The sequence below is a fragment of the Peromyscus maniculatus genome, chromosome 8, assembly GCF_049852395.1.
Source record: "Peromyscus maniculatus bairdii isolate BWxNUB_F1_BW_parent chromosome 8, HU_Pman_BW_mat_3.1, whole genome shotgun sequence".
Classification (NCBI taxonomy): domain Eukaryota; kingdom Metazoa; phylum Chordata; class Mammalia; order Rodentia; family Cricetidae; genus Peromyscus; species Peromyscus maniculatus.
Genome location: NC_134859.1, coordinates 88,837,470 through 88,863,872, shown reverse-complemented (window position 1 = coordinate 88,863,872; position 26,403 = coordinate 88,837,470). Strand labels below are relative to the sequence as shown.

At 47.0% G+C, this 26,403-nt stretch overlaps 1 protein-coding gene across 1 annotated transcript in view; it reads right to left on the bottom strand.

Annotated features, from left to right (window-relative positions):
• The window catches only part of Dhx8 (DEAH-box helicase 8), a 37,488-nt gene extending 17,025 nt beyond the window's left edge, over positions 1-20,463 (bottom strand). Inside the window, exons 1-12 of the mRNA XM_006970630.4 lie at positions 20,039-20,463; positions 14,110-14,195; positions 13,315-13,387; positions 12,863-12,948; positions 11,803-11,912; positions 11,036-11,443; positions 9,411-9,555; positions 9,117-9,320; positions 8,364-8,451; positions 5,852-5,949; positions 4,118-4,265; positions 399-580 (exon numbers count right to left, since the gene is read on the bottom strand). Coding sequence (XP_006970692.1) covers positions 399-580; positions 4,118-4,265; positions 5,852-5,949; positions 8,364-8,451; positions 9,117-9,320; positions 9,411-9,555; positions 11,036-11,443; positions 11,803-11,912; positions 12,863-12,948; positions 13,315-13,387; positions 14,110-14,195; positions 20,039-20,186 — 1,776 coding nt within the window. The 5' untranslated portion in view covers positions 20,187-20,463. The remainder of the gene's footprint in view (positions 1-398; positions 581-4,117; positions 4,266-5,851; positions 5,950-8,363; positions 8,452-9,116; positions 9,321-9,410; positions 9,556-11,035; positions 11,444-11,802; positions 11,913-12,862; positions 12,949-13,314; positions 13,388-14,109; positions 14,196-20,038) is intronic.
• Positions 20,464-26,403: the final 5,940 nt, after the last annotated feature.

Sequence of the window (26,403 nt, the reverse complement as noted above, 5' to 3'; positions counted from 1 at the left end):
CCCAGAGCTGAATCCCCAACCCCCAACATTATTTCAAGGCTAGCCTGGGATACAGAATGAGTTTCTGGTCAGCCTGTGCCAGCTAGAATGAAGCCATGCCTAAAAAAATAAAGTAAGGAGCCTGTGAGACGGCTTGGTGGCTTAAGGTTCTTTGACACAAGCTTGAGTTTGAACCCATGTAAAGGTAGGAGAAATCCAACCCACAAAATGTCCTCCAACCCCCACACATGCCTTCAGGCATGTGCCCAGCCCCTACATCACATGCACACACACATGTACATATGCACACACACACACACACACTGAGGAGACTGGGGTTGTAGCTCAGCAGAACAGTGCTTGGCCGGACTCAAGCTCCAGCACCCAACACACAGCCCCCGGAGAAACACCGCACCCACCTGCACCAGCTGTTCCTTCAGTTTGTAGATGGGCAGGCTCTCCCTCTGCTCGAGGATTGACATCTGGGTCTTCTTCCCATAAGACGCTTTGTTGCCCCCAAAGGCATGCTTCTTCCACTCAGGAATGTCGTTGGGCATCATCCCAATGCCCCTCATGTTGGCAGCGATCTGCCTGCCCTCCGCTGGAAAGGAGAGCAAACTTGAGTGCCAGCCTCAAGCAACTGCTACATGGCCTTCTTTCCAAGCGCTAGCTCAAGGATTTCTAATATACCCAAAGCTGTGACCCATCACCACCTAACTTTACATTTCAGCTCTCCAAAGAAACCTCTGCCCCCTTCACCTTCCCTTGACACCACTACTCCACTTTCTTGGGCTGGAAGTCGTACAGTGTGTGGTGTCTTGGGGACTTTCACCTGCTTTAATGTTTTCAAGTTAACCCCAAAATTTGTAGCTTGAATTGGGAGTGAAAGAACGAGCAAGATAAAGAAAATTTTGGGCACTTTCTCAAAAAAATGCAAAAATGTTATAAATTTGATGGTAAAAACACCCATAAAAATATACTCCAGTCTCAGGGGCAGGAGAGATGGTCAGTGTAGGTGGCTCACAACCACCTGTAACCAACACCGGGCGTCCAGCACCTCTAGCTCTGTGGGTATAGACCCATAACTTAAAATGATAAAAATAAACATTTAAATTCATATATATGTAAGTCTGAGACAGGGCCACATAGTAAGATCCCCTCTTAAAACACCACACATACAGCCGGGCAGCGGTGGCGCACGTGTTTAATCCCAGCACTCGGGAGGCAGAGCCAGGCGGATCTCTGTGAGTTCGAGGCCAGCCTAGGCTACAGAGCAAGACCCAGGACAGGCACCAAAACTACACAGAGAAACCCTGTCTCAAAAACAAACAAACAAAAACACTCTCTCACTCTCTCCCCTCCCCCACTTACTTCAATCTACACAGCAAATCAGTGAGCTTTGAAAGAGGCCAAAGGAGTCTCACAGGGAGCCTTTTACTAGAGGGTACAAGGGGGAGGGAGTTTGTTCCTAGGGAATGAAGGATTCTATGCGCATGTGCATGTGCGCGCCATTGTGTTGATGTAGGTACACATGTGTATCAATGTGTGAGTATGTGTACACACACATACGTGCCTGTGGAACCTAGAGGACAACATCAGGGGTCCTTCAGGAGTCATCACTTTTTTTCTCCTGAGACGGGGTCTTTTACTGGTTTGGAACTAGCTAAGCGGGCCCTGCTGGCTGGCCAGCAAGTCTCAGTCACCTGTTTCTGTCCTCCTCCGCCCCCAGTGCTGAGATTACAAGCACACAGCACCATGACCAGCTTCATTAACATGGCTCCAGGGCTTGAACGAAGTCCAAGTACTGGCAAGGCAAACACTTTACACCTCCCTGGCTCTAGAAGATTTTTTTATTATTAAAAAAAAAAGAAAAATAGAAGAATATTTCTACCCCTTAAACGCTAATCCATCTGTTCTCTCCATCTAAACTGTTGTCTAAGCTAGCATAATGCCCCCAAATTCTGTCTACAGCACAGATCCCTCTTCTGAGTATTCCTGATATCCAACTGAGGTGTCTTCGGCTAACTGAGACACAAGTCCATCACACTTTACCCACAAACCTGCTTCTTGTCAGTCTCTTATCCCAGAGGTACCATTACTCACTGGGGGCTCTCATTAGACCTGGAGCTATGTAGCCACTCCTACTTCCCATGTGGCCACTCCTACTTCCCCGTCCCCACATTCAACAAGCTACCCTTCTCAAAGATATTCCTCTTCTCTGAGAGCACCAGGCTCAGGCCACCACCCTCCTCTCACTATCGTAAAAGCCTGCTACTCCACCTGAAGCATCTACTCTGGCCCTCTCCAACTCCTCCTGCAGAGCCCTTTGATGATTTTTTTGGAAATTCAACACTTTTATATTCTATGATGCACTTAGGATTAGCCCAGATACCTAATACCATCTACAAAGCCCTGGCCTGCCAATCCTGCCTCATCCCTCGCCACCAGAACAACACACTAGTCCATCCACACAGACTTCCTAGTGTTTTGTCTACTGCAAAGCTGTTAACACAGGCTACTACTCCCTTGCCTTCACATACTCTACAAAGCCCTATAAAAGATCAGGTTCTAGGGCTGGAGAGATGGCTCAGAGGTTAAGAGCACTGACTGCTCTTCCAGAGGTCCTGAGTTCAATTCCCAGCACCCACATGGTGGCTCACAACCATCTGTAATGAGATCTGGCACCCTCTTCTGTGTACATAGTAAATAAATCTTTAAAAAAAAAAAAAAAAAAAAAAAGATCAGGTTCTAGCCAGTCATGACAGCTCAAACCTGCAATCCCAATACAAAGAAGGCTGAAGCAGAAGGATTGTTGCAAATTTAGGGCTAGCCTGAGCTATGCAGTAAGTTTAAAGTCAGCCAGAACTACACAATGAAACTCAGGGCTGGAGAGATAGCCAGTGGTTAGGGGCACTGACTGTTACCGCAGAAGACCCAAGTTGGATTCCTAGCACCCATACGGTGGCTCACAATCATCTGTAACTCCAGTCTGAGTGAACCCAAAGCCCTCTTCTGACCTCCAGGGGCACCAGGCACACACAAGGTGCAAAGAGATAACATTCAGGCACAACACACACACACACACACACAAAAAAAAAAAAAAAAAAAAAAAAAAAAAAAAAAAAACCACAGGGGCTGGAAAGATGGAAAGATGGCTGCTCAGCCATTAGGAGAATTCACTGCTCCTGTAGAAGACCCAAGTTCAGCTCCTGGCACCCATATTAGGTGCTTACAACTGCCTGTAACTCTAATTCCAGGAGATCTGTTGCCCCCTTCTGGTCTCCAAGGGCACTTGTATGCACACGGCATGTGTACATACATTCAAACACACATATACATAAAAGACTATACTATCTTTATGTTCTTTGTTGTTTTTGAGACTGGATCAAATATAGCCCAGATTGTCTTAATGTAGCTGAAGTTGGCCTTGGAACTTTTTTCCCCCCCAAATACAGTTTCTCTGTGTAGCCCTGGCTGTCCTGGAACTTGCTATATAGACCAGGCTGGCCTTGAACTCAAGAGAGATCCCCTGCCTCTGCCTCCCAAGTGCTGGGATTATAAGCATGGGCAACCTCATCTACGTCATATTATACTCTTTCTTTCCCCAGTGCTGGGAACTGGTCCTAGAGCTTCATGCACGCTAGGTAAACAACTACCACTGAGCTACATCTCCAGCCCTTACACTGCACTGCCTTTAGAATACAAGTCCTAAAGTTGTTCAGAAGATGATGATGCGACCAAGGCCACTGAAACATCTATTTTAAACAACTGTTTAAAAACTAAAGCAGGGCCAGGTGGTGGGTGGTGGTGGGTGGTGGTGGGTGGTGGTGGTGGTGGTGGTGGTGGTGGTGGTGGTGGTGGTGGTGGTGGTGCACGCCTTTAATCCCAGCACTCGGGAGGCACAGCCAGGTGATCTCTGTGGGTTCAAGGCCAGCCTGGGCTACAGAGCAAGATCCAGGACAGGCACAAAACTACATGGAGAAACTCTGTCTCAAGAAAAAAAAATCTATGACCAGGCTCCAATGTAAAAGAGAAACTGAGGCTAAATTTTCACTCTGTGTCTGCAGTACCAACTGTTTCGTATATAGACAAAGCCTCAGATTTAATTTTAAAAGAGGTCCACACTCCAGAGCCTTACCATCAGGCAGGGGATCAACCCAGTGTTTGTTGAGTCCCATGGGTATAGAGTCCATCTCAGCTTCCCTCTGGGCCTGCTTCAGTTCCCGCCTCTCCTTGGCCAGGGCACTCTGCATCATGGCTGCTTGGGAGAGTGAGCCATCTGGGTTCTAAAGCAACAGAGGAAGAAGGAGTGTGCACTGAGTACCTAGGAAAAGGTGGGCGGTTAGCTCGGCCTTGTGCTCTTCACCTTTAACCCCATCACTTGGAGACAGAGGCGGTTTGAGGGCAGATTGGTTTACATAGTGAGTTTCAGACCAGCCAAGGCAACATGGCTGAGACTCTGCCTAAGAATACAGAGAAGGGCAGATGGTTGAATTACTGTCATTTCAAAATGGGAGAAGGAATAAAGTTCACATCAATGTCTCAGGCTACATGAAAGAAATGGATCATCTGTAACACATACAAATAAAATTAAAAGTTAGTGAAAGAACGTTTAGCTTAAGGAGGAGAATCCTTAGAGAACGAGGATGATGCTACTTTTAAATGCATAAAGGGCAGAAGAAAAGTCGGGAACAAGGTACTGCGTAGACAGCTATGATCCTAGAAGGAGGATTCCTGGGAGTTTGTGGCCATCCTTGGCTACATAACGAGTACCAAGCTAGCCAGGGTTATGTAGTGAGACCTTGACTCAAAAACAAAAGAAAATCCATGAAAAAGAGAGGAATACTGGGTTGATGTCTCAGTGAGTAAAACACATGCCCCACAAGTGTGAGCCTGAGTTCAGATCTCCAGAGGCCACACAAAAGCCAGCACAGCAGTGTGTATCTTTGTAATCCTAGCATTTCTACAATGAAATCGGAAGTAGAGATTAAAAAAAAAAATCCCAAAGTTCAAGGGTCAGCTAGCCTGGTGTACTCATCCAAAACAAGATGGAAGATGAGGACTATCACCTCAGGTTGTCATATAACTTCCATATGTGAACTGTAGTACAGCCACATGCCTGTACTCACACACATGAATGTGTGGACATGCAAACACGGGGGGGGGGGGGGGGGGGGGGCGCACGGGGGAGGGGGATGGATGGAAAAACATTCTGTATAACCCTAAGAACTAGAATGCAGACCAGTATGAGTGTTTCAGACAGAATTAACAATCAGATTCATCACATGCTTCCTTACAGGTTAGTGAATCACTAACAATGTAAGCAGCTGAGACCTCATAAGAAGAACACTGACAAACTAACAGTGGATCACAGCTGGATGTGGGGCTCACATCTGTAATCCCACATTCGGGAGGCAGAGGCAGGTAGAGATCTGAAAGTTCCAGGCCAACCTGGGCTACATAGTTAAGACCTTTTCTCAAAGAACAAACAAACCAACCACCATTAGGAGCATTATATGGACTTGCTGGGCTGGCAGACCTTCCAGATAATCTTTTCCCACACCAAAATGTTTGAGGATTCTGGTTTCCGTTCTTGCAGCTCTGCCCTCCAGCACACCAAAGATGCAAGCCCTATGTCCTCAACAAAGCAATGTGGCAGAGCCAGCTCTTCTGTTTACCTCTGTTTTCTCTCCAAATACGGTAATATATGCAGACGAAGGTGTAACAGGAAAGCAAGAGCCCAGCCCCTCTCCATACAAGAGAGAGACCCTGGGTACCAGTCAGAGAGCCTGAGTCCTGTTTATGCCGATACTATCACTTCAAGAAAACAAGCTGGTGGGTATTCCAGGTAAAAAAGCCCCATTCTTCTCACCTTAACAATCTTGATGGGGCTCATATCCATGCTTTGCTTTGTGTGCCCTCTCAGGAACGGCGGCTCCTCCTCAACCAGCTCAATTTCAAGATCTTCATCTAAAAATCCACCAAAACAAATCAGCCATAAACAAGACAGAAATGACCAATCATTTTCATTAGAACAATTCAGGGCTGGGGAGATGATTCAATGGTTAAGGGCACTGGCTGCTCTTCCAGAGGACCCGGGTTCAATTCCCAGTACCTACATGACAGTTCACAATTGTCTGTAACTCCAAGATCTGACATCCTCACACAGACATACACTCAGACAAAATATCAATGCACATAAAAAACAAAACAAAACACAACAACAACCAAAACACACGAATGAACGCATGCAAGCATGCACACACATTCATACGCAGGATGACTCCATGTGTAAAGTCACTTGATGTTCTAAGTTTGATCTCCAGGACCCACTTGGTAAAAGGACAAACCAACTATAGCAAGATATTCTGTCTATCTTCCACATATGGGCCACGGCACACATGTATGTGCATACACACAAATACATATATACATATACATGCACACAAAAACAAATAAACAAATGTTATTGGGGGGGGGGACTTAAAAGAAATAGCTTCCCAGGTCAAAAGGGTGTCAGTAAAGAGAAATTCTACCACAGAGGACTGTGCTCTCCCTCCAGGCGCCACTGCCATTTCCAGGGCATTTCTACTCCAGTCCAAGAACTGGTTAGAACTGCTTTCCAAAGAAGCCAAGCCTGTGGGAGAACACTGTCCTGATAGTCTAGATGGTATTAAGACATCTAATGAATTAATGAATGTTTGCCACCCAACTTCATTATGGAACAATTTTTCCCCCATTTCAGAGACAGTCTCACCAAGTAGCCCAGGCTGGCCTCAAACTTGTAATGGTTCTGCCTCAGCCTTGACTACTAAGGTAACAACTGTGTACCATCACATCTACCTTTTCTACATGTTGAAAAATAAAAGGTCTTACACACATACACTAACAGGCTGATTTAGGAACCTCAAAGTAATCTTACTCCTAAAGATGAAAAGGAGCTGTAGCTCAGTGATAGTAACTGCTGGTATGCAAGGCCAGATCAATCCCTAGCACCACCAAGAAAAAAAAGTATAGAAAGATGAAGAACCAAAAATAATAATAATAATAATAATAAATAAAAATAAAAAATAATTAAAAATAAAAAAAGATGAAGAACCAGGCTTGATAGCACATGCCTATAAATCCCAGCACTTGAAAGGCAGAAGCAGGAGGATCAGCAGTTGAAGGTCATACTTGGCCACATAGTGAATTACAGGCCAGCCTGGGCTACATGAAACTGTGTCTCAAAAAAGCAAATAATGAGGGATAGAGAGATGGCTCAGCAGTTAAGAGCACTAACTGCTCTTCCAGAGGACCTGGGTTCAGTTCCCAGCACCCACATGGCAGCTCACAACTGTAACTCCAGGATCTAACACCCTCACAGAGACAAGCATGCTGGCAAAACATCAGTGCACATAACAACAACACACACAAACACACACAATCATAAAAACTAAATATATATATGCATCTAAAGTAAAGTAAAAAAATTGGGCATTATGGCACATGACTGTAATCCCACCATTAGAGAGGCTGAGACAGGAGGATCAAGAGTCCAAGTCACCAGGCTGTGGTGGTGCATACCTTTTATCCCAGCACTGGGGAGACAGAGGCAGGCAGATCTGTGAGTTCAAGGCCAGCCTGGTCTACAGAGTGAGTTTCAGGACAGCCAGGGCTACAGAGTGAAACCCTGTCTCAAAAAAAAAAGAAAAAGAAAAAAGAGAAAAAAAAAAAAAGAGAGAGTCCAGTCTAGCCTAGACTACATAATGAGATCCCATGGAAAAAAAGTAAAATGGATGAATAACAAATTTATATGCAAATTACTCCAAGGCAATGAACCAAATGAAATGTAACTCAAGTGTCAACCTAGATAAACACTGAGGGGCTGGATAGTGGCTGACAGTTAAGAACACTTGTTTCTCTTGTAGAGAAATAGACATGCAGGTTTGATTCCAGCACCACATGGCAGTTCACAACACTGTAGCTCCAGTTCCAGGGAATCCGATTTCTGGCCCTCTGCTGGCCTCCTCAAACACTGCACCTCTGATCTCACAGGTGGTAGGTGGATCTTCGTGAGTTCAAGGCCAGCCTAATCTACCTATCAAGTTCTATGACAGCCAGAGCTACATAATAGAAAGACTCTGCCTCAAAAAAATAAATAAATAATAAAATTTTTAAGATCTTTTTTAAAAAAGGTGCTGGATCCAAACAAAGTAGAATGAATTCCACAGGTACACTGGTTATCTAAACATGTGCTTCTGTCTATCCAGAGGGGGTGGTGAGCCCCAGGAAACAAGTGACGGATACCCACTCAGTTAAACTACGGAGAGCCCACTCTAGTGACAATTTGACAATCCCCTCCCAGGCCCTCCTCCAGCTAATCCAAGTGGCAGAGTGACTACCTTCTTCATCATCCACCTTAGGGAGAATGCCGGTCTCTTCATCGAAGTCTGGAAACTCTTCCTTGGAAAGCACGTTGGCAGCGATCATCTAGTGAAGAGCAGAAGGCGGCATCTGTAACTAAGATCTGCGCTAGGAGCAAGACTCGGTCCCAGTGTTAACTCCAGGATCTCACACAAGGAAACCAATCTGTCTTCTCCTGGAACCCAGCATGTCAGGTCAAGACGGAGACACACATCCCATCCCCAGGGAACAGCACAACATGGCCCTAAGGCACGGCCTCAGGGGTATCGTGCCCAGGAAGGGTTACCGGGCCTTCCCTTATCGCCACAGCGCCCAGCATACACTGATCATGTGGCACCCAGCCCTACAGTCTCATGTTTAACGCTGTCTCTATCCCACTGGACAGTGAGTTCCCCAAGGGCAGGAACTAAGAAATTCTGTCTTTACAGCACCAGTGATACACGGGGCTGGACACACCATCATTCTGAAGCTCACAGGAACGAGGAAAACAACAACCGAGTCAAAATTACAACCTCCACAGGATGGTAGGCACTAAGGTTCAACTCTGTTCACTTGCTGATCCCACACTGCCACCAATGGTCCTGGTGGACAGATTAAGGGCACTGAGGCACACTAGGTGCAATAACTTGGCTCACACAACTACTGAGTGGACAGAGGCCACCACGGGCTGCTGGTCTAGGCCCACATTCCTACCCCCCAGGCTGCATGCTGAATGCCTCTGAGCCCCCAACCTGTTTGATCTCCCACTTCTCTGGGTCAGAGATCCGGGTGAGTCGCTTGCGCTCCAGCGAGTCGTCTTCTACTTCAGGCGCACTGACGAGGGAGAGGTGAGTGGGTCTGTCAGGGTTCCGCATTGACGTCTCTTCGTTGGTCTCCCCGACAAGATTTCGACGTCGATTTGGGTTTAGATCCTCTCCGGATTCTTGATCCACATCCTAGGGCACAATAACAAGGGTGCTGTTCATGCGCTGTCTCTCACACGCCTGGGCCATCAGCTGTGGACACAGACTAGACATATCACCCACCTTCATGCTCAGGCTGGTCTTGGTCCCAGTGAAGGACAGTACTTTGACCTTCACCCTCTGGCCTTTGCTCACAACATCAGCCACATTGGCCACTCGGCCTTCCCGTCGGAGCTCAGAGATGTGCACCAGGCCTTCCCACCGCTTCCTGAGAGAGAGTCAGACACTTCTGGAATTTGTCAAAACAAACCCTTCCCCTAATACTTCAACTCCTACTGGGACTGCACAAAACAGTCTTCACAGGCTGAGATCTTTGCCCTAGGAGGCAAGGCGGGAAGATCGTGAACTGCAGTTCAGCCTGGGATACACAGTAAGTCTGAGGCGCCATACACTGCTTACAATGGTGGGACTTTGTCTCAAGAACACGAGGGAGCTGGCCCTGTAGGCAGATGTTTGCAGCACATCATGAGGACCTGAGTCTGGATCCCAGCACCACATAAAAATGCCTTTCAATCCAGCAGTGGGATCTCTATGAGTTCCAGGGTAGCCAGGACTACATGACACACTGTCTCAAAGGCAAAAGAAGAAAACAGACGCCACAGTGCATGCCTGTAACCCCAGCACGGGGAGGCAGCAACAGGAGGACCCCAGTGCTTGCTGGCCAGCCAGGCTAGCCTAATCAGCACCCCAGGGGTGGTCAGAGACCCTGTCTCAAAAGCTAAGGTAAAAGCTGGGTGTGGGGGTACAGGTCTTTAATACCAGCTCTCAGGAGTCAGAGGCCAGCGGATCTGAAGTTCAAGGTCAGCCAGGTCTACAAGGTGAGTTTCAGGATAGCCAGGGCTACAGAGAAACCCTGTCTCAAAAACCCAAAACAAACAAACAAAGGTAGAGTGCAACTGTGAAGACATCCAGGTCAACACCTGGCTTCCGTGGGCACCCTCATATACAGGCACACACACCTGTACACATGAACATGCACACATGCACACAACACACAAGGAAGGAAGGAAGGAAGGAAGGAAGGAAGGAAGGAAGGAAGGAAGGAAGGAAGGAAGGAAGGAAGGAAGGAAGGAAGGAAGGAAGGAGGAGGAAGGGCTTAAGCTCACAAAGCAGCACCAAGAAGTTGGTCCAACAATAAAACTGTAAGCATTACGACTCTCCGGAAGAAAAGACACTGATTGAGGGAAGGAGAGATCAACCCTCAGCTGTCACAATCAGCAGAGAGAGGGCAGATCTCCCGAGGCCAGAGGAGGGGACAAATGGCTCTGGGACATTTCAAAATCAACAAAGAATAAGGCAAAGAATGTGGCAGAGAACTTGCCTAGTATACTCAAGGCCCTAAGTTCGAAGTACAGCATCACAAAAAAACACAACCCCAAAATCAACAAAAAGGCTGGACATGGTGGCACTCACCTCTAATCACAGCAACTGGGAGGCAGAGACAGGTGGATCTCTGTGAGTTCAAGGCCAGCCTGGTCTACATAGAGAATTCTAGGACAGCTAGAGCAGACAGACTCTATCTCAAAAATAAAATATAATTTAAAAAAATAACAAGAAGCAAAACTTTCCAAGAACCCCTGAATACCTGAATGACTAAAGTGTAATTGTTCATAGCCTCTTTGAATACGAACACACAGCAGTAAGAGACGTTTTGCCATCACGGACGTGAAAGAGTACCAACTGTTTACCTTAGGCCCTCCAGCTGCACAAAGCACCCAAACTGCATGATGCTGGTCACTTTGCCATTGTAGATGTCCCCAATGGCAGGCTCTTCAGGGGGAGGGCGGTCCACATGCTTATCCCGCCATCTGTCCAGATTCCTCTCCCCATACTTTTCCCGGTCCTTTCGATCTTTGAAGGGACTCTGACTTCTGCTCCTGGACCGGTATCTAGACTTCCCCTTAGTCCTCTCCCGTGTCCTGGAATGTGACCGAGAGCGGGATCGATGTCTCCGCTTATGGTCTCTATCTCTGTCTCGCTCTCTGTCTCTGTCTCGGTCTCTATCTCGCTCTCGGTCCTTGTCTCGGTCCCTGTCCCGGTCTCGGTCTCTGTCACGGTCTCGGCTCCGACTCCTCTTCTTCTTCTTCGTCCTGTCCCTAATAAATCAACAAGCACCTGTTTGAAAAATAAATCAACCCAATTTCATCTCTGCATCCCCAAGCACCCAGCACAGTGCCACTGTGTAAGCTCAGCACCCTCTACCTGCTGAACTGGACAGAAGTTTCATGACCACCACACCCCACAGGCCAGTAAACTCAGGCCACAGACAGAGTTGGCCTCCCTCAGCTCCAATTTCTAACTTCGGAATATCTTTTTGGCATGGAGCAATGAAAACCCAATCTAGTACACAGCCAGTCAAAAATCCACACACTCGTCCCAGGGTTTGCTTAACAGGTCCATGAAATTCAACTGTCATAGTACACAAATGAACAGGACAAGGACACAAGGGACATACCTGTGCTCAGTGTCTCTTTGTTTCTCTTGGCCTGCTGCACTGGGCATCAAAGCTTCCAGCTCTTTCAAAACATCCACAGCGACTTTCACATCTTCCTCATCCAACATGGTCTGCAAGGTCAGAGACCAACAAAGTAATGAGAAGAAAAAACTCTGCCCACTGTCATATCACTAACCTGCAGAGGTCAGTTCTCTCCTTCCCACATGATGGGGGCCCTGGGATCAAACTCAGGGTGTCAGGTGTGGTGGGGAGCACCTCTACCCACTGAGCCACCTCTCCGGCTCCAGACATCAAAACTTTAAAATCAACAGTCTCCCTGCGTTCCCTTCCTTGCTTCCCGTTTCATTACTTCCCATAGTCCTCACTGCTATCCGCTGTGACACAAACCACTGACCCTCCGTACTGACAATATCCCGGACTCAAGTCAATCGCGTGTTGACAGGTTTCCTTGACCCTCTAAGCAGTATGGCCCAGCAACTACTTACACAGCGCTTCCACTGCACTGGGTGATCTGGAAATGACGTAAACTGTTTGCTTTAATTAATCTGGCCATGATTTAGGTCGGTGGTTTCTCCTCAAATCTCTGAGATTAACGGTACTCAGTAAATTCTTTCTAAAATGGACTTTTTTTTTGGGGGGGGGGACAGAGTCTCTTTAGGTAGCCCTGGCTGTCCTGGAACTTGATATGTAAACCATACTGGCTTTGGACTCAGAGATCCTCCTGCCTCTGCCTCCCAAATGCTAGGATTAAAGGGATTCACCAGCACATCTAGCCTAAAATAAAATTTTTACAAGTGGAACCATTTCAATAATTACATCTTTTAATATGTAACAGAGAAAAAATATTCTAATTTTATACCCTGGGCATCTTGGCCAGAATCTTAAGTCGTTTCCTATCCCTCACCACTGCGTCCCCGAGCCCCCAAGCTCATCACCCTTGACCTACTATTCTTGGAAAAACATCATGCAATGGACAAAATTAGAATTCATACAGTCACTAAGGAGATGAGAAGGGACAGAGCACACACTAGGGCAGATATTCCCCAGAGAGCATCCGTACCCGAACTGAAGGGTTGTCTGGTTGGCAAAGGACAGGGAAGAGTTCCTTCAGCTTCTCCTTTTCAGTTTTGGGTTTAACAACTGGATCTTAGTTCATTAAGGAGCATGAAAGGGTTGAGAGAGAGAGAGAGAGAGAGAGAGAGAGATATTTAATATTATTACTGGTTAATAAAATAATTTCAACATTAGAGTTGTAGCAAGTGAAAAACAAATAGTATTTTGCTACATATTAATCACATAACTACTAGAAACAATTTAATTGTCTGAAGCTAAGGCTGTGAAAGCCTCAACAAGCTCTGTGTCCATGACGGAAGGGAGGGATCATGTCAGTCCTCATTTGAATGTCTCAGAATCTAACTAGGGCATTCCTTTGCTTAGCAAAGTTAGCAATTTACAGGGTGGTCACCATCCAGACCCTTCTGGAGGCTCAGCTCAGCTGGGAGCCCTGCTTACCTTTGCTAGTAGAAGGCTTTGCTGGAGGACGCATGGTTTGTATGAGACGCAACAGGTTGCTAATAAGAGAATCCTTTGGAGAAAAGAAGAATCAGACAGACAACGTCAGCTCTGATCAGTGACTGAATCTCGCTGCAGGGAAGTGTGCTCATGCACTTGAGCTGAGCTGCCTAAGGCAAGAAAGCATGGAAGGCCACCCTGGGAAGCTACAGTAATAACTTAGACCAGTGGTTCTCAACCTGGGGGTGCAACCCCTTTGGGATCAAACAGCCCTTTCACGGGGGTCACCTAAGACCATCAGGAAACACAGATATTTATATTGCAATTCATAACAGTAGCAACATTATGGTTATAAAGTAGCAATGAAAATAATTTTATGGCTGGGGGGTCACTACAACATGAGGAATTGTATTAAAGGGTCACAGCGTTAGGAAAGTTGAGAACCATTGGCTTAGACCATGCCCAGGGACCATTTTATTTCCCATCTTTTAAAACTGCCTCCAAAACCTAGACTCTTGTTCCTGACTTCCTGATTCACAGAACAAGAATGTAAACATCCTCAGAGAATTAACGATGGAAATTCTCCTAGGAAAGCATTACTGGAAATCTGGCTCCCTCACCAGCATGGTACATTACACATTTGATGGCTTATTTAATTGATATGTATTTAATTGATATGTACAAACCGTCTCCTTCCCATTTGAAAATCCTTTAGTCCTATCAAAATACAAATTCAGTAGCAATACCAAAACAAAAAGGGAAAAAAAAAAAAAAAACAACTTCAGATATACATACTGTGAATTCTGCACCATTTTTGACCAGGGAAGCCTTAAAAGTATCAAAGGTGGTATTTTTCTCAGCAAGACTGATCACAAATTCAGCTGTAAATGAAAAAAATTTAAAGGAATTAAAAATGGGGACTCCATCCAGAATTTTTTTTTTCTTTCAAGACAGGGTTTCTCTGTGTAGCTTTGAACCTTTCCTGGAGCTCGCACTGTAGACCAGGCTGGCCTCGAACTCACAAAGATCCGCCTGCCTCTGCCTCCCGAGTGCTGGGATTAAAGGCATGTGCCACCACCGCCTGGTGAAATTTTTTAAAGTATGTTAAAAACTAATCAGATTACCCAAATGTCTTAAAAACTATAATCTACTTGGAGCAAAGGAAAAAAACCTATTTTTTAAAATGGTTTATTTTATGTGTATAGATGCTGTGGTTTGAAAGAAAATGGCCCCCAAAGGGAGTCGTACTATTAGGAGATGTGGCCTTCTTAGAATACATAGAGTCTTGTTGGAGGAAGTGTGTCACTGTGGAGGTGGGCTTTTGAGATCTGTGTGTCTCAGTTCATTTCCTGTTACCTGTGCAAGACATAGAACTCTCAGCTACCTCTCCAGCACCTTGGCTGCTTGCAAGCCACCATGTCCCACCATGATGAAATGGACGGAACCTCTGAACTGTAAGCCACCCCACTAAATGTTTTCTTTTGTAAGAGTTGCCGTGGTCATGGTGTCTCTTCACAAGAATAGAAACCCTAACTAAGACAGGTGTTTCGCCGGCATGTGTGTCTGTATACCACACTCATGCCTGGTGCCTGCAGAAGCCAGAAGAGGGTGCTGATCCTCTGCGACTGGAGTTACAGATGGGGTGAGCCACCACATGGGTGTGGGTGCCAGGAATCTAACCCAGGTCCTCTGGAAGAGTAGCCCCTGCTCTTAACTGCTGAACCATCTCTCCAGCCCCAAGAAACTATTTTTATTTAGTTTTTGAAGCTCAAGAAAAATGTTATTAAGTGTTTAAAAGCAAACAACAGGACAGGCAAGCTGGAATTCCTGGCAGCCGCTAGGAGGGGTAGACGAAAGGCATGCCTTTTAGTGTAGGCACGGAGGTGAGAGAAACAGTGAGCAAGTCCAGAGCACCAGGGAGAGCAGGCTGAAAATAAGTTAAGGAGAAGAAACAGCAAAAACATGCGTGTACCAGGCCACAGATGTGAGTTCAGGGAGCACCCATTCCAAGTTCTTATGTCCCAAGACAAAGGACTGCATTAGGGGTAGACATCAAAATAAAGACAGTGAATTAAAAGAGGAAGATGAAGGCTGGAGAGATGGCCTAGCAGTTCTGAGCACTGGCTGCTCTTCCAGAGGACCCGGGTTCAGGTCTCAGCACCTACATAGAGGCTCACAACTGTCTACAACTTAAGTTTCAAGGGGTCCAAACCCTCTCTTGACTTCTACAGGCACTGCCCAAAAGTGGTACACAGCACAGATGCAGGCAAAACACACACACACACGCACGCACGCACACACACACACCTAAAAAATAAAAAACAGAAAAACAGCTAGGCATACCACTAATCCCAGCACTCAGGAGGGAAAGAGATTGATCTCTGAGTCTGAGTCCAGCCTGGTCTGTTCTATATAGTGAGTTCTAGGCCAGCCAGGACTATAGAGTGGGATGCTGCCATGGGCCGCTGCCTTAAAAGAAGGAAGGGAAGGAGGGAGGGGAGGGAAGGGGAGGGGAGGGAAGGGAAGGGAAGGGAAGGGAGGAAGGGAACGAATGGACGAACACTCCTGGGAGTGCATGTGGACCAGTGGGCAAGAAAAAAGCCCCAGGAGGAAAACATAAGTGGCTGAGATGAGATCGCTCTGGTTTGTTCTGTGGATTTTATAAATGAGAAGAAGATATTCCTCCAAATGTTCAACCAAGCTCTAGAATGCATATAAACTGGGAAAAGATTTGTCCCAGACAGTACATACATACCCCCCCACCATAAAGCTAGACCTATGCACACTGCCACACAGTTTCTAAAGGGGCAACATATGACAAACACAAGACCATGTGTACACACACACACACACACACGGAAGAACACTTTCTGGAGGGTCAGACCCAATCTATACAAGAGAAGTCAGCTAGCTATTACTGGATGATCCGATCTTCAAGCTGAGTAAGTGTGGTGGTGTGGATGAGAATGGATCCCACAGACTCATGTGTTTGAATGCTTGGTTCCCAGTTAGTGGAACTCTTTGGGAAGGATAAGGAGGTGTGGCCTGTGGGAGGAGGTGTGTCAGTGGGGAGTGGAAAGTTTCAAAAGCACATGCCAGGACCACTGTGCATGTATGTGTGTGTTGTCTTTCTCTCTGTCTGCCTGTGAATCAGGATGTGGATGTGAGCTCTCAGCTACTTCTCCAGCATCATACCTGCCCACAACCACACCCCCTCTCATGATGACAATGGACTAACCCTTTGAAACTATAAGCAAGCTCCCAATCAAACACTTATTTTGTAAGAGTTACCTTGGGCCAGGTGTGGTGGCGCACGCCTTTAATCCTAGCACTCAGGAGGTAGAGCCAGGTAGATCTCTGTGAGTTCGAGGCCAGCCTGGTCTACAGAGCGAAATCCAGGACAGGCACCAAAACTACACAGAGAAACCTTGTCTGGGGCAGGGGGGTGGGGGGGGAATGTTACCTTGGTTATGGTATCTCTTCACAGCAATAAAATGGTACCTAAGAAATATCTACATGTATGCAGATACCCTTGGAGGCCAGAAGGCATCAGATTTCCTAGAGCTGCAGTTATAGGTGATTATGAGCCATCCGATATGAGTGCTGGGAACTGAATTCAGGTTCCCCATAAAAGCAGTGAGTGCTCTTAACCAATAAGCCATATCTCCAGGAAGTAAAATTTTTTAATTAAAAAAAAAAAAAAAAAGACCAGCATGGGGGCTGAAGAGATGGCTCAACAATTAAACAGTACATCCTCTGCTTGCAGAAGACCTCACTTCAGTTCCCAGCACCAACATCAGGAGGCTCACAACTGCTCGTAATTCCAGTTCTAGGGGGGATCCAACACACATGTGCACATACCCACCCAAGCATACAATACATAGTTAAAAATAAATCTCTGAAAAAATGTACTAGCATGTATTTATTGTACATGTTTTTTAGACAGAGTCACCCCTGATTCACATACACACCCAAGCTACCCTCAGATTCTCTATATATGACTCTGGAATTACTAGTCATCCAGCCTCCACATCCCAAGGCCTGAGGCATCCCAGCTGCCATTAACTTTTTGTTTATTTATTTATTTTTTGGGGACAGGGTTTCTCCATGTAGTTTTGGAGCCTGTCCTGGATCTCGCTCTGTAGACTAGGCTGGCCTCAAACTCACAGAGATCCGCCTGGCTCTGCCTCCACCACCCAGCGATGCCATTAACTTTTGATGACATTCAGAAAAAGCCACCAAATACCACCCAACTATATGGGAATAGCTTACAAATAATTACAAGTTAATAAGAATGCCTATAGTTGCCGAGCGGTGGTGGTGAATGCCTTTAATCCCAGCACTCAGAAGGCAGAGGCAGGTGGATCTCTTTGAGCTCAAGGCCAGCCTAGTTTACAAACTGAGTTTCAGGATAGGCAGAGCTGTAATACAGAGAAACCCTGTCTCAAAAAACAAAAACAAAGAATGCCTATAGTTAATATAGTTTGACACTTGTCTGTCAAGCACTGTTACTTCCAATATTTTTATAACAACCTAAGTAGGCTGTTGCTATTGTCTTGATGCTTGAAATAACATCCTACACAATAAATGATGAAGCCAGGGCTGGAACCCAGGCAATGCTGACTTCAACCAAGTTATTTAGAGAAAGGCAGAGAAAAATGAATCATACTTAGCACACTACACTCAAAGAGCTAATCTCAAAGCTGGCAGCAGTACATTCACACTGACGGATTCACGGTGGAGCTCAAAGTGTGCAGATTTTTTATTCCAGATTAGGGATGCTAAATCTGTACAAAATAGGCACACTTGACTGGGAGAAAGTGTGACCTGACACATACTGGCTGTGGGACAGCTTAGGCGCCATCTGCTAACCTAGGAAAAGAAGTAACATTCCATTACCGGTAAGAAAACAGTTCACTTGAAGTCCTAAATCTGACTTCTGTGGCCCCTTGGGGTTTGTTTTGTTGATGTGGTTTGTTTATTATTTATTTTGGTGGTGCTGGAGATGGACCCCATAGCCCATGTATGTACTCGACCAATTCCCAGCTCCCCCTGACCTCTCTTGTAACATTCCCCTTCCCTGGAGTCCTCCACATGAAATGACTTCACATGTTCATTTAAAAAGCTGTCTTCGTCAGGCGGTAGTGGCGCACGCCTTCATCCCAGCACTCAGGAAGCAGAGGTAGGCGGATCTCTGTGAGTTCAAGGCCAGCCTGGTCTACAGAGAGAGTTTCAGGACAGCCAAGGCTACACAGAGAAAACCTGTCCCCAAAACAAAACAAATAAACAAACAACATGTTCATGGTTTCCTGGCCAGCACCTTTAATTCTAGCACTGGGGAGGCAGAGACCAGCAGATGTCTGTGAGTTCAAGGCCAGCTTGGTCTCATTTTGAGTTCTAGACCTGAGAGGGATAAACAGACAGACAGGAGAGGGGCTGGCAATGGTTCAGCACTTAAGAGCCCTGGCTGAAGCCAGGCGATGGTGGCGCATGCCTTTAATCCCAGCACTCAGGAGGCAGAGGCAGGCGGATCTCTGTGAGTTCAGGGCCAGCCTGGTCTACAGAGTGAGTTGCGGGGGAGTGGGCGGTAAAGCACCGGCTGCTCTTCCAAAGGACCTTGGTTTGAGTCCCAGAACCCACATGGCAGCTCACAACAATTTGTAACTACAGTTTCAAGGCATCAAAGCCCTCTGTGGGCACCATGCATGCAGCTGATACACAGACACACAGTCAAACATGCAGACAAAACATTCATGCACATAAAATAAAATACTTGGGGCTGGAGAGCCAGCTCACAGGTGAATAGCACTGGCTGCTCTTCCAGAGGACTCAGGTTCTATTCCCAACACCCACAAGTTGGCCCACAGCTGTCTGTAATTCTAGTCCCAGGGAATCTGAAACCCTCTTCTGGCCTCTGCAGGCATCAGGCACCCACATGATGCACAGACACACATGCAGACAAAACACCCATACACATAAACGGAAAATAAAGGGGAAAATGCTTAAAAATAAAAAACAGGTGACACTTTCACTCATGTTTCTACCACCAGTCTCTAAATCTTCCTCCATCTACAACCATTTTCTCCTGGGACAACAAATGAAACAACCCTGTCCCTAGCAAATGGAATTGCTCCCCACACGCCCCTGACTCACAAACACGCTCTCTCATTATCAAAAGGACTCCCATCTACGTATGTATGATCTGGGTCCCTAGGCATTCTCAATTTCTGTTTGGGTTCCCTAGCCACAGTTTGCCCCCTAAACAATGACTGGTGTTTGATAGAATATGTGACTAGTCAAAAACACAGCTCACAGCACAGATGCTGACCACCGCCTCAGGGTAGCGAAGATCAAACAAGATAATACAGATGAAGAACTACCCATAACAGTATCTCGTGAGCTTCTAGAAAATATCGGCCATAATCACCATCCTCACATCATCTTTGCGGGGGCTGCTGCTGCTGCTATGGTTAACGCCGTTAAAGCACCCAGAACTGAAAAGCAAAAAAAAAAACCAAGCGGAGATGGTAGCCCCAGCCTCCACTGGCAGCTCTGAGAAACGATTTCCAACAGCTCCGTCTGGAGGGCTCTCAAGCAGGGGCCCCTGTCGCAGGTTCCCGGAGCCCAAGTCGCGATGACACACACACACTGGGCCCAGGAACCACTCTTCTCCGGCCTCCCCCGACCCCAACCTCAAGGGCCGTAGGGACCTCCTTCAGCTCACCCAGATCCTTGTCGTTGATGCCCAAGTGATTGTCCAGCTCCGTGCAAACTTTCGACACCAAAGACAGGTACTCGAGCTTAGCGAGCTCTTCCGCGGGGCCGGGCTCCGAGCCCATTAGGACCCCGGCAGTAGCCACGGCCACAGCCATGGCTACAACTTCCCTTCGGCCTCCTTCCGGCCGGCCAGAACGCGAGCTACGGCTTCCACTTCCGGGTCGGCGCACGTCTCCTTTGTTTACGGTGACTCGAAGAACGTCGATGGCCGCAGTATGCACCAGCGAGATCAGGCAGGAAGTCCTCGTCGAAGGGCCAGACGCTCCAGAGTTAAGCTGTACGTCGCATGGCGCCCTCTATCGGGCGAAAGGACGCTCCCCGCCCTTAGGTTCCTTAACGTTCACGCTCCGCGCGCTTCCGCACTACGTCAGCAGAGGGCGACCGCGGCCTGTGCAAGGGGCCCCTAGAAGACTCACGACGGAACAGTCCACGCCTGCGCATTAGAATCTCGGGGGGGGGGGGGCGGGCAAACAGAGACTCTCTGGAAAAAGTAAAATTGACGTGTCTAGTCCCTGATCGGCTCAGTTTGTGACCTCTTGTCGTCAAGAAATCTCAAGTGAGCCGAGCGGTGGTGACGCACGCCTTTAATCCCACTCGGGAGGCAGAGGCAGGCGGGTCTCTGTGAGTTCGAGGGCAGCCTGGGCTACAGAGCGAGATCCAGGAAATCACTCTATAGATCAGGCTAGCCTCTGCCTACCATGGGATTAAAGGTGTGTGCCACCACAGTCAAGCAGAAAACTATTTTAAAAGCTCTGTCAGGGGCTGGAGAGATGGCTCAGAGGATAAGAGCATCAGCATTGACTACTCTTCCAGAGGTCCTGAGTTCAATTCCCAGCACCCACATGGTGGCTCACAACCATCTGTAATGAGATCTAGCACCCTCTTCTGTATACATAATAAATAAATAATTCTTTTTTTAAAAAAAGCTCTGTCAGAAAAGACTCTAAGCTGGGCGTGTTGGCACATGCCTTTAATCCCAGCACTCAGGAAGCAGAGGCAGGCGGATCTCTGTGAGTTTGAAGCCAGCCTGGTCTATGTAGTGAGTTCCAGAACAGCCAGAGCTAAGAGAAAAGACTCTATATACCAGGTGTGATCCATGTCTGACAAATCCCAGAACTTTGCAGGAGACAGGGGAAGCATGAGTTGAAGGGCAGCCTTGGCTACATGGTGAGTTTGAAGCCAGCCTGAGCTGCATGGCAAGAAAAACCCTGTTTCTGGGCAGTGGTGATATCGCACGCCTTTAACCCCAGCACTCGGGAGACAGATCCAGGTGAATCTCTGTGAGTTTGAGGCTAGCCTGGTCTACCGAGCAAGATCTGGGACAGGCACCAAAACTACACAGAGAAACCCTGACTGGGGGGGAAGAAGAAGAAGAAGAGGAGGAGGAGGAGGAGGAGGAGGAGGAAGAGGAGGAGGAGGAGAAGAAGAAGAAGGAAGGAAGACCCTGTCAACAAACAAACAAAAGGGTTATAGAATCATAATGTGTCATCATAATAAATACTGTAGGAGCTTTTAGAATTGCTTGGGAAATGTTGCATGTATGTCTCAACAGTAAATACGAACAGAAAGATGTATTTCATTTTATTTTGAGGACTGGGGGTTGTAGCTCAGTTGGTAGCTCAGCATGCAGGAAGCCCTGAGTTCAGTCCCCAGCAATATATAAAAGCAGGCAAGGCGAAGCTGGAGAGAAACCCTATATAAAGCCTGCCTCCAGCTCACCTCTTTGCAGCTTGTCTCGCAAGCAGGGCAGCCACCCGCCCGTGTCTTTCCCAATAAATCTCTTGTGTGAGGTTTGGTGTGTGATGTGACTTTGTGGTGTTCCTTGGCTCCAGACTGCCAGGCTACCCTTCCCCCTCAGAGCTGTGACACTTACAGTATATGGAACAGCCTAAACGTGTGTTCATGGAATCCAGCCCCCAACTCCCTGGAAGACTCATGGGAACAAATGCAGATCAAAAGTGAGCAGAGGCCTGAAAAGATGGCTCGGCAGAAAAGGTGGACGGAGAGAAGAGACAACAAAGGTCGTGTCCTCTGACCTCCACCAACCCCCAACACAGCCCCACTAGCAAGTAAACAGGTAACTTTTCTCAACAAGGGAATGTCGGGCTGGCGTGACCATTCTGCGGGGAACAGTGTTCGCAGCACAAGCCTGAGCCCCTGGGCTCCGTTCTAGAACTCATGACTGAAGACGAGACTGACCCTCGAAAGCTTTCCTGCAGAAACGATGTGTGCTCTTTGGCACACGTGCACCTGCACTTACATGCATCATCATCAACCTCTATCATCTATCTATCTATCTATCTATCTATCTAAGATTTATTTATTATGTATCCAGTGTTCTGTCTGCATGTATGCCTGCACACCAGAAGAGGGCACCAGATCTCATTACAGATGGCTGTGAGCCGCCATGTGGTTGCTGGGAATTGAACTCAGGACCTCTGGAAGAGCAGCCAGTACTCTTAGCCTCTGAGCCTCTCTCCAGCCTCTATCAACCTTTTTTCTTTCTTCCTTTCTTTTCTATCTTTTTTTTTTTTTTTTTTTTGGTTTTTCGAGACAAGGTTTCTCTGTGTAGCTTTGTGCCTTTCCTGGAACTCGCTTTGTAGACCAGGCTGGCCTCAAACTCACAGAGATCCGCCTGCCTCTGCCTCCCAAGTGCTGGGATTAAAGGCGTGTGCCACCACCGCCCGGCTATCAATCTTTTTTTAAAGTGAATATAGCTGGACACAGTGGCACACAACTGAAATCCTAGCATGTGGAAGATACTTTGCCTGTCCTTCCTTCCTCCCTCTCTCCCTCCCTCTCTCCCTCCCTTCCTTCCTTTCTCCTTTTCTCCCTCTCTCCCTCCCTTGATGATAAATCCTAGCAAACTTGAGGTCCTGAATTTGAGATTCCCTAGCACCACAAAAAAAAACTAAAACAAACGGCCTATACGAAGTCACTACTTATTCATAACTTGAGTTGAGTAAGAAATTATCACCAGCCGGGGGGTGGGGGTGGGGGGGTGGCGCAGGCCTTTAATCCCAGCACTGGGGAGGGAGAGACAGGCGGATCTCTGTAAGTTCAAGGCCAGCCTGGGCTATGGAGTGAGTTCCAGGACAGTCAAGGCTACACAGAGAAATCCAGTCTCAGAAAGAAAGAAAGAAAGAAAGAAAGAAAGAAAGAAAGAAAGGAAGGAAGGAAGGAAGGAAGGAAGGAAGGAAGGAAGGAAGGAAGAAAGGAAGAAAGAAAGGAAGGAAGAAAGGAAGGAAGAAAGAAAGGAAGGAAGGAAGGAAGGAAGGAAGGAAGGAAGGAAGGAAGGAAGGAAGGAAGAAAGAAAGAAAGAAAGAAAGAAAGAAAGAAAGAAAGAAAGAAAGAAAGAAAGAAAGAAAGAAAATAAATTATCACCAGGCTGGTAAGACAGATGAGCGGGCAAAAGTGCTTGTGGCCAAGCCTGACAACCCGAATTTGATTCCCCAGCCCCATGTGGTGACAAGAGAGAAGTGACTCCTGCAAGCTGTTCCTCTGACCTTCGCACACCATGGCATGTGCACACCCACATCCATACACACACAAAAATAAATATAGCAAACAATTGTTCCTGGGGCTGACAGGAGGGGCAATCTAGGCTCCAGAGAAGGAGGAACCAGAGAAGAAGGTGGAGAGAAAGAGGGTCACGCCCATGGCAAGAAGCCAGGCCGCCGCCAGCCCGCCACAAGAAGCAGCGAAAGTAAGATAGACAGAAGGAAGAGAGGTGAAAAGGCCGAGGTAAATAAACAGGTTAACTTAGGTTAAAAGAGCTGGCCAGAGCCTAGCCTAAACTAGGCTGAGCATTCAAAATAACCCTCTGTGTCATGATTTGGGAGCTGGTGGATGGCCCTAAAAGACAAGGCCTGGTACATATCTGAGACCCTTTCCTGGTCTCCATGGACACCTGCGCACATATGGTGTGCATGAATTCATGAAGGCGCACACACATACTCATAGACCAAACATGATTTCCTGCCATTATCCTCCAAGGGACAGCGGTACTGCTTCGCTTTCCCACACCCCTGTCCCCTCTCCTTCCCTGGACTGAACCCAGGGCCTTGCACTTATGTACGATAGCTCCAAGCTGCATCCCAGCCTCAGCCTCCGTGCCTGTTCCTAGACTGATGTGTTCACCCCCAACCCCAATTCTCACACTGTTGCTGCTTTGTCCCAGATGCTGACATCTGGGTAAGAATCTGGCAGAAAACAAAAGTACTGAACCTCATAGTGACCCCAGGGCCCCCGAGAGCAAGGAGACTATAGCGTCATCTTCGGGGCTTGGTAAGAGAAACCACAGGCTTTTCTGACACCAAAGCAGTGTTGCTGTGACCAAGACAGCCCTGACCTTTGGCCTTTTGTGCAGGTGTGAAACGGAGCTGCTGAGGGGAACACCCATGTTCTAGAAGACAAAAATCACAATCATTTGCTTCCAAGTGTGGGACTACCGCCCAACAGTCATTGTCTTTAAGGCAGGGAGGGATGCTTCATAAAACATGGCCTGACCCCACTGGAGAGCCTTTGAACTATCCTGAGACCAAGAATGACCTCAGTCCTTTCATCTAGGCACTCATGGGGAGAGACAGACGCCAGGGAAGTGAGCCATTTGCCACTCTACGATTCCCCTCAAATTCTTCTCTAGATTGGAACCTATTTATCAAATTTGTATTGGACATCTACTTTGTATCTAGGCACTGTGGTGTGTTCCGGATAGAATCGTGAGGGACCTAAAGGATGATGGGAAACATCAAAGGAGAATTATAACACTAGAAATACCCTCCTTGGCCAAGGGCGCTTTCTGCCGAGCTGTGTTTATAACACACGTCTGTCTGCTGCCTAAACACGGAGGCAGGTGATTGGAAGTCAGAAAAACACAAGCAGGTCTGTTCCCTGTCTTCCGAGGGCAGCTGGGGCAAGAGAGGGAGGAGCAGACCCCAGCCAGAACCATTTATCCCATCGCAATCCATTATTTGTCTCTCTTATCTTCCAATGGCCAGGCGCAGCCTCGGTTTTGCACAAAACATTCCTGACCTAAAATTCTCTCTGTTCCTAGGCCATCAACTTGCCATCAATAACATATGCTCTGGGCTCTAAATCCATCCAGCTTTAGAGTATTAGGCAAAAAACATTCCTCCTCAGCAGGTCTTTTCTTTTGTTAATCAGCCCTCACCCCCATCTCCTGGTTGTGTTTAAAATGCCAGGCCAAAAAAAAAAAAAGAAGAAGAAGAAGAAGAAGAAGAAGAAGAAGAAGAAGAAGAAGAAAGAAAGAAAGAAGAAAGAAAGTGAAAAACCAGACACTATGATATGGACTAGTCAAGAAACTGTGTGACTCTGTGTTTTCTCTCATATGTGCACACCTTTAACCCCAACATTCAAGAGGCTAAGGCAGGTGGAGCTCTGTGAGTTCGAAGCCAGCCTGGTCTACAAAGTGAGCTCCAGACCAGTCAGGGATACATAGTTAAACCCTATCTTTTTTGTTTTGCGTGTGTGTGTGTGTGTGTGTGTGTGTGTGTGTGTGTGTGTGTGTGTGTGTGTTTTGTTCTGTTTTTCAAGGCAGGGTTTCTCTGTGGCCCTGGCTGTCCTGGAATTCTCTTTGTAGACCAGGCTGGCCTCGAACTCACAGAGATCCAAATGTCTTGCCTCCCCACCCACCTCTCCAGTTCTGGGATTAAAGGTGTGAGGCACCATGCCCAGCTGAGACCCAATCTTAAAAATAAAAGCAAACTATATATTTCATATGTATCTGTAAGACATTAAAATAAAAAGAGGACAGTGAAACAGAAGAAAGAGAGGTCTGAAGGAGAGGGACAAGATGGGGTAATGGAATATATCTGCCATTAAAGCAGGAAGGAGTGAACAAGAAGAAAGTCTAATGATTCATATGCAGAGCATATATGAAAATGTTACAGTGAAAACCTTTCCTTAGCATGCTAACCAAAAATATAAGACAGGGCCAGTGAGACACACACACACACACACACACACACACACACACACACACACACACACGTCAAAAATGTAACAAAAGGGAGTAAATGAGGGAAAACAGAGGCAGAAAGCAGTTGCATTTAGCTGGCATGCTGTCTGGTGCCTGTCAGCCCAGCCCTTGGGAGGTAGAGGCAGAAGGATCAGGAGTTCAAGGTTGTCCTCAGCCACAGAGCAAGGTTTTTGTTTGTCTTCATTTCTGATGTTGTTTTGTTTTTGAGACAGGTCTCAAGTCACCCAGGGTGGCCTCTGACTTCCTGTGTAGTTGAGAATCATCTTAAATTTCTGATCCTCCTGCCTCTACTTCCAGAGTGCTGGGATCCC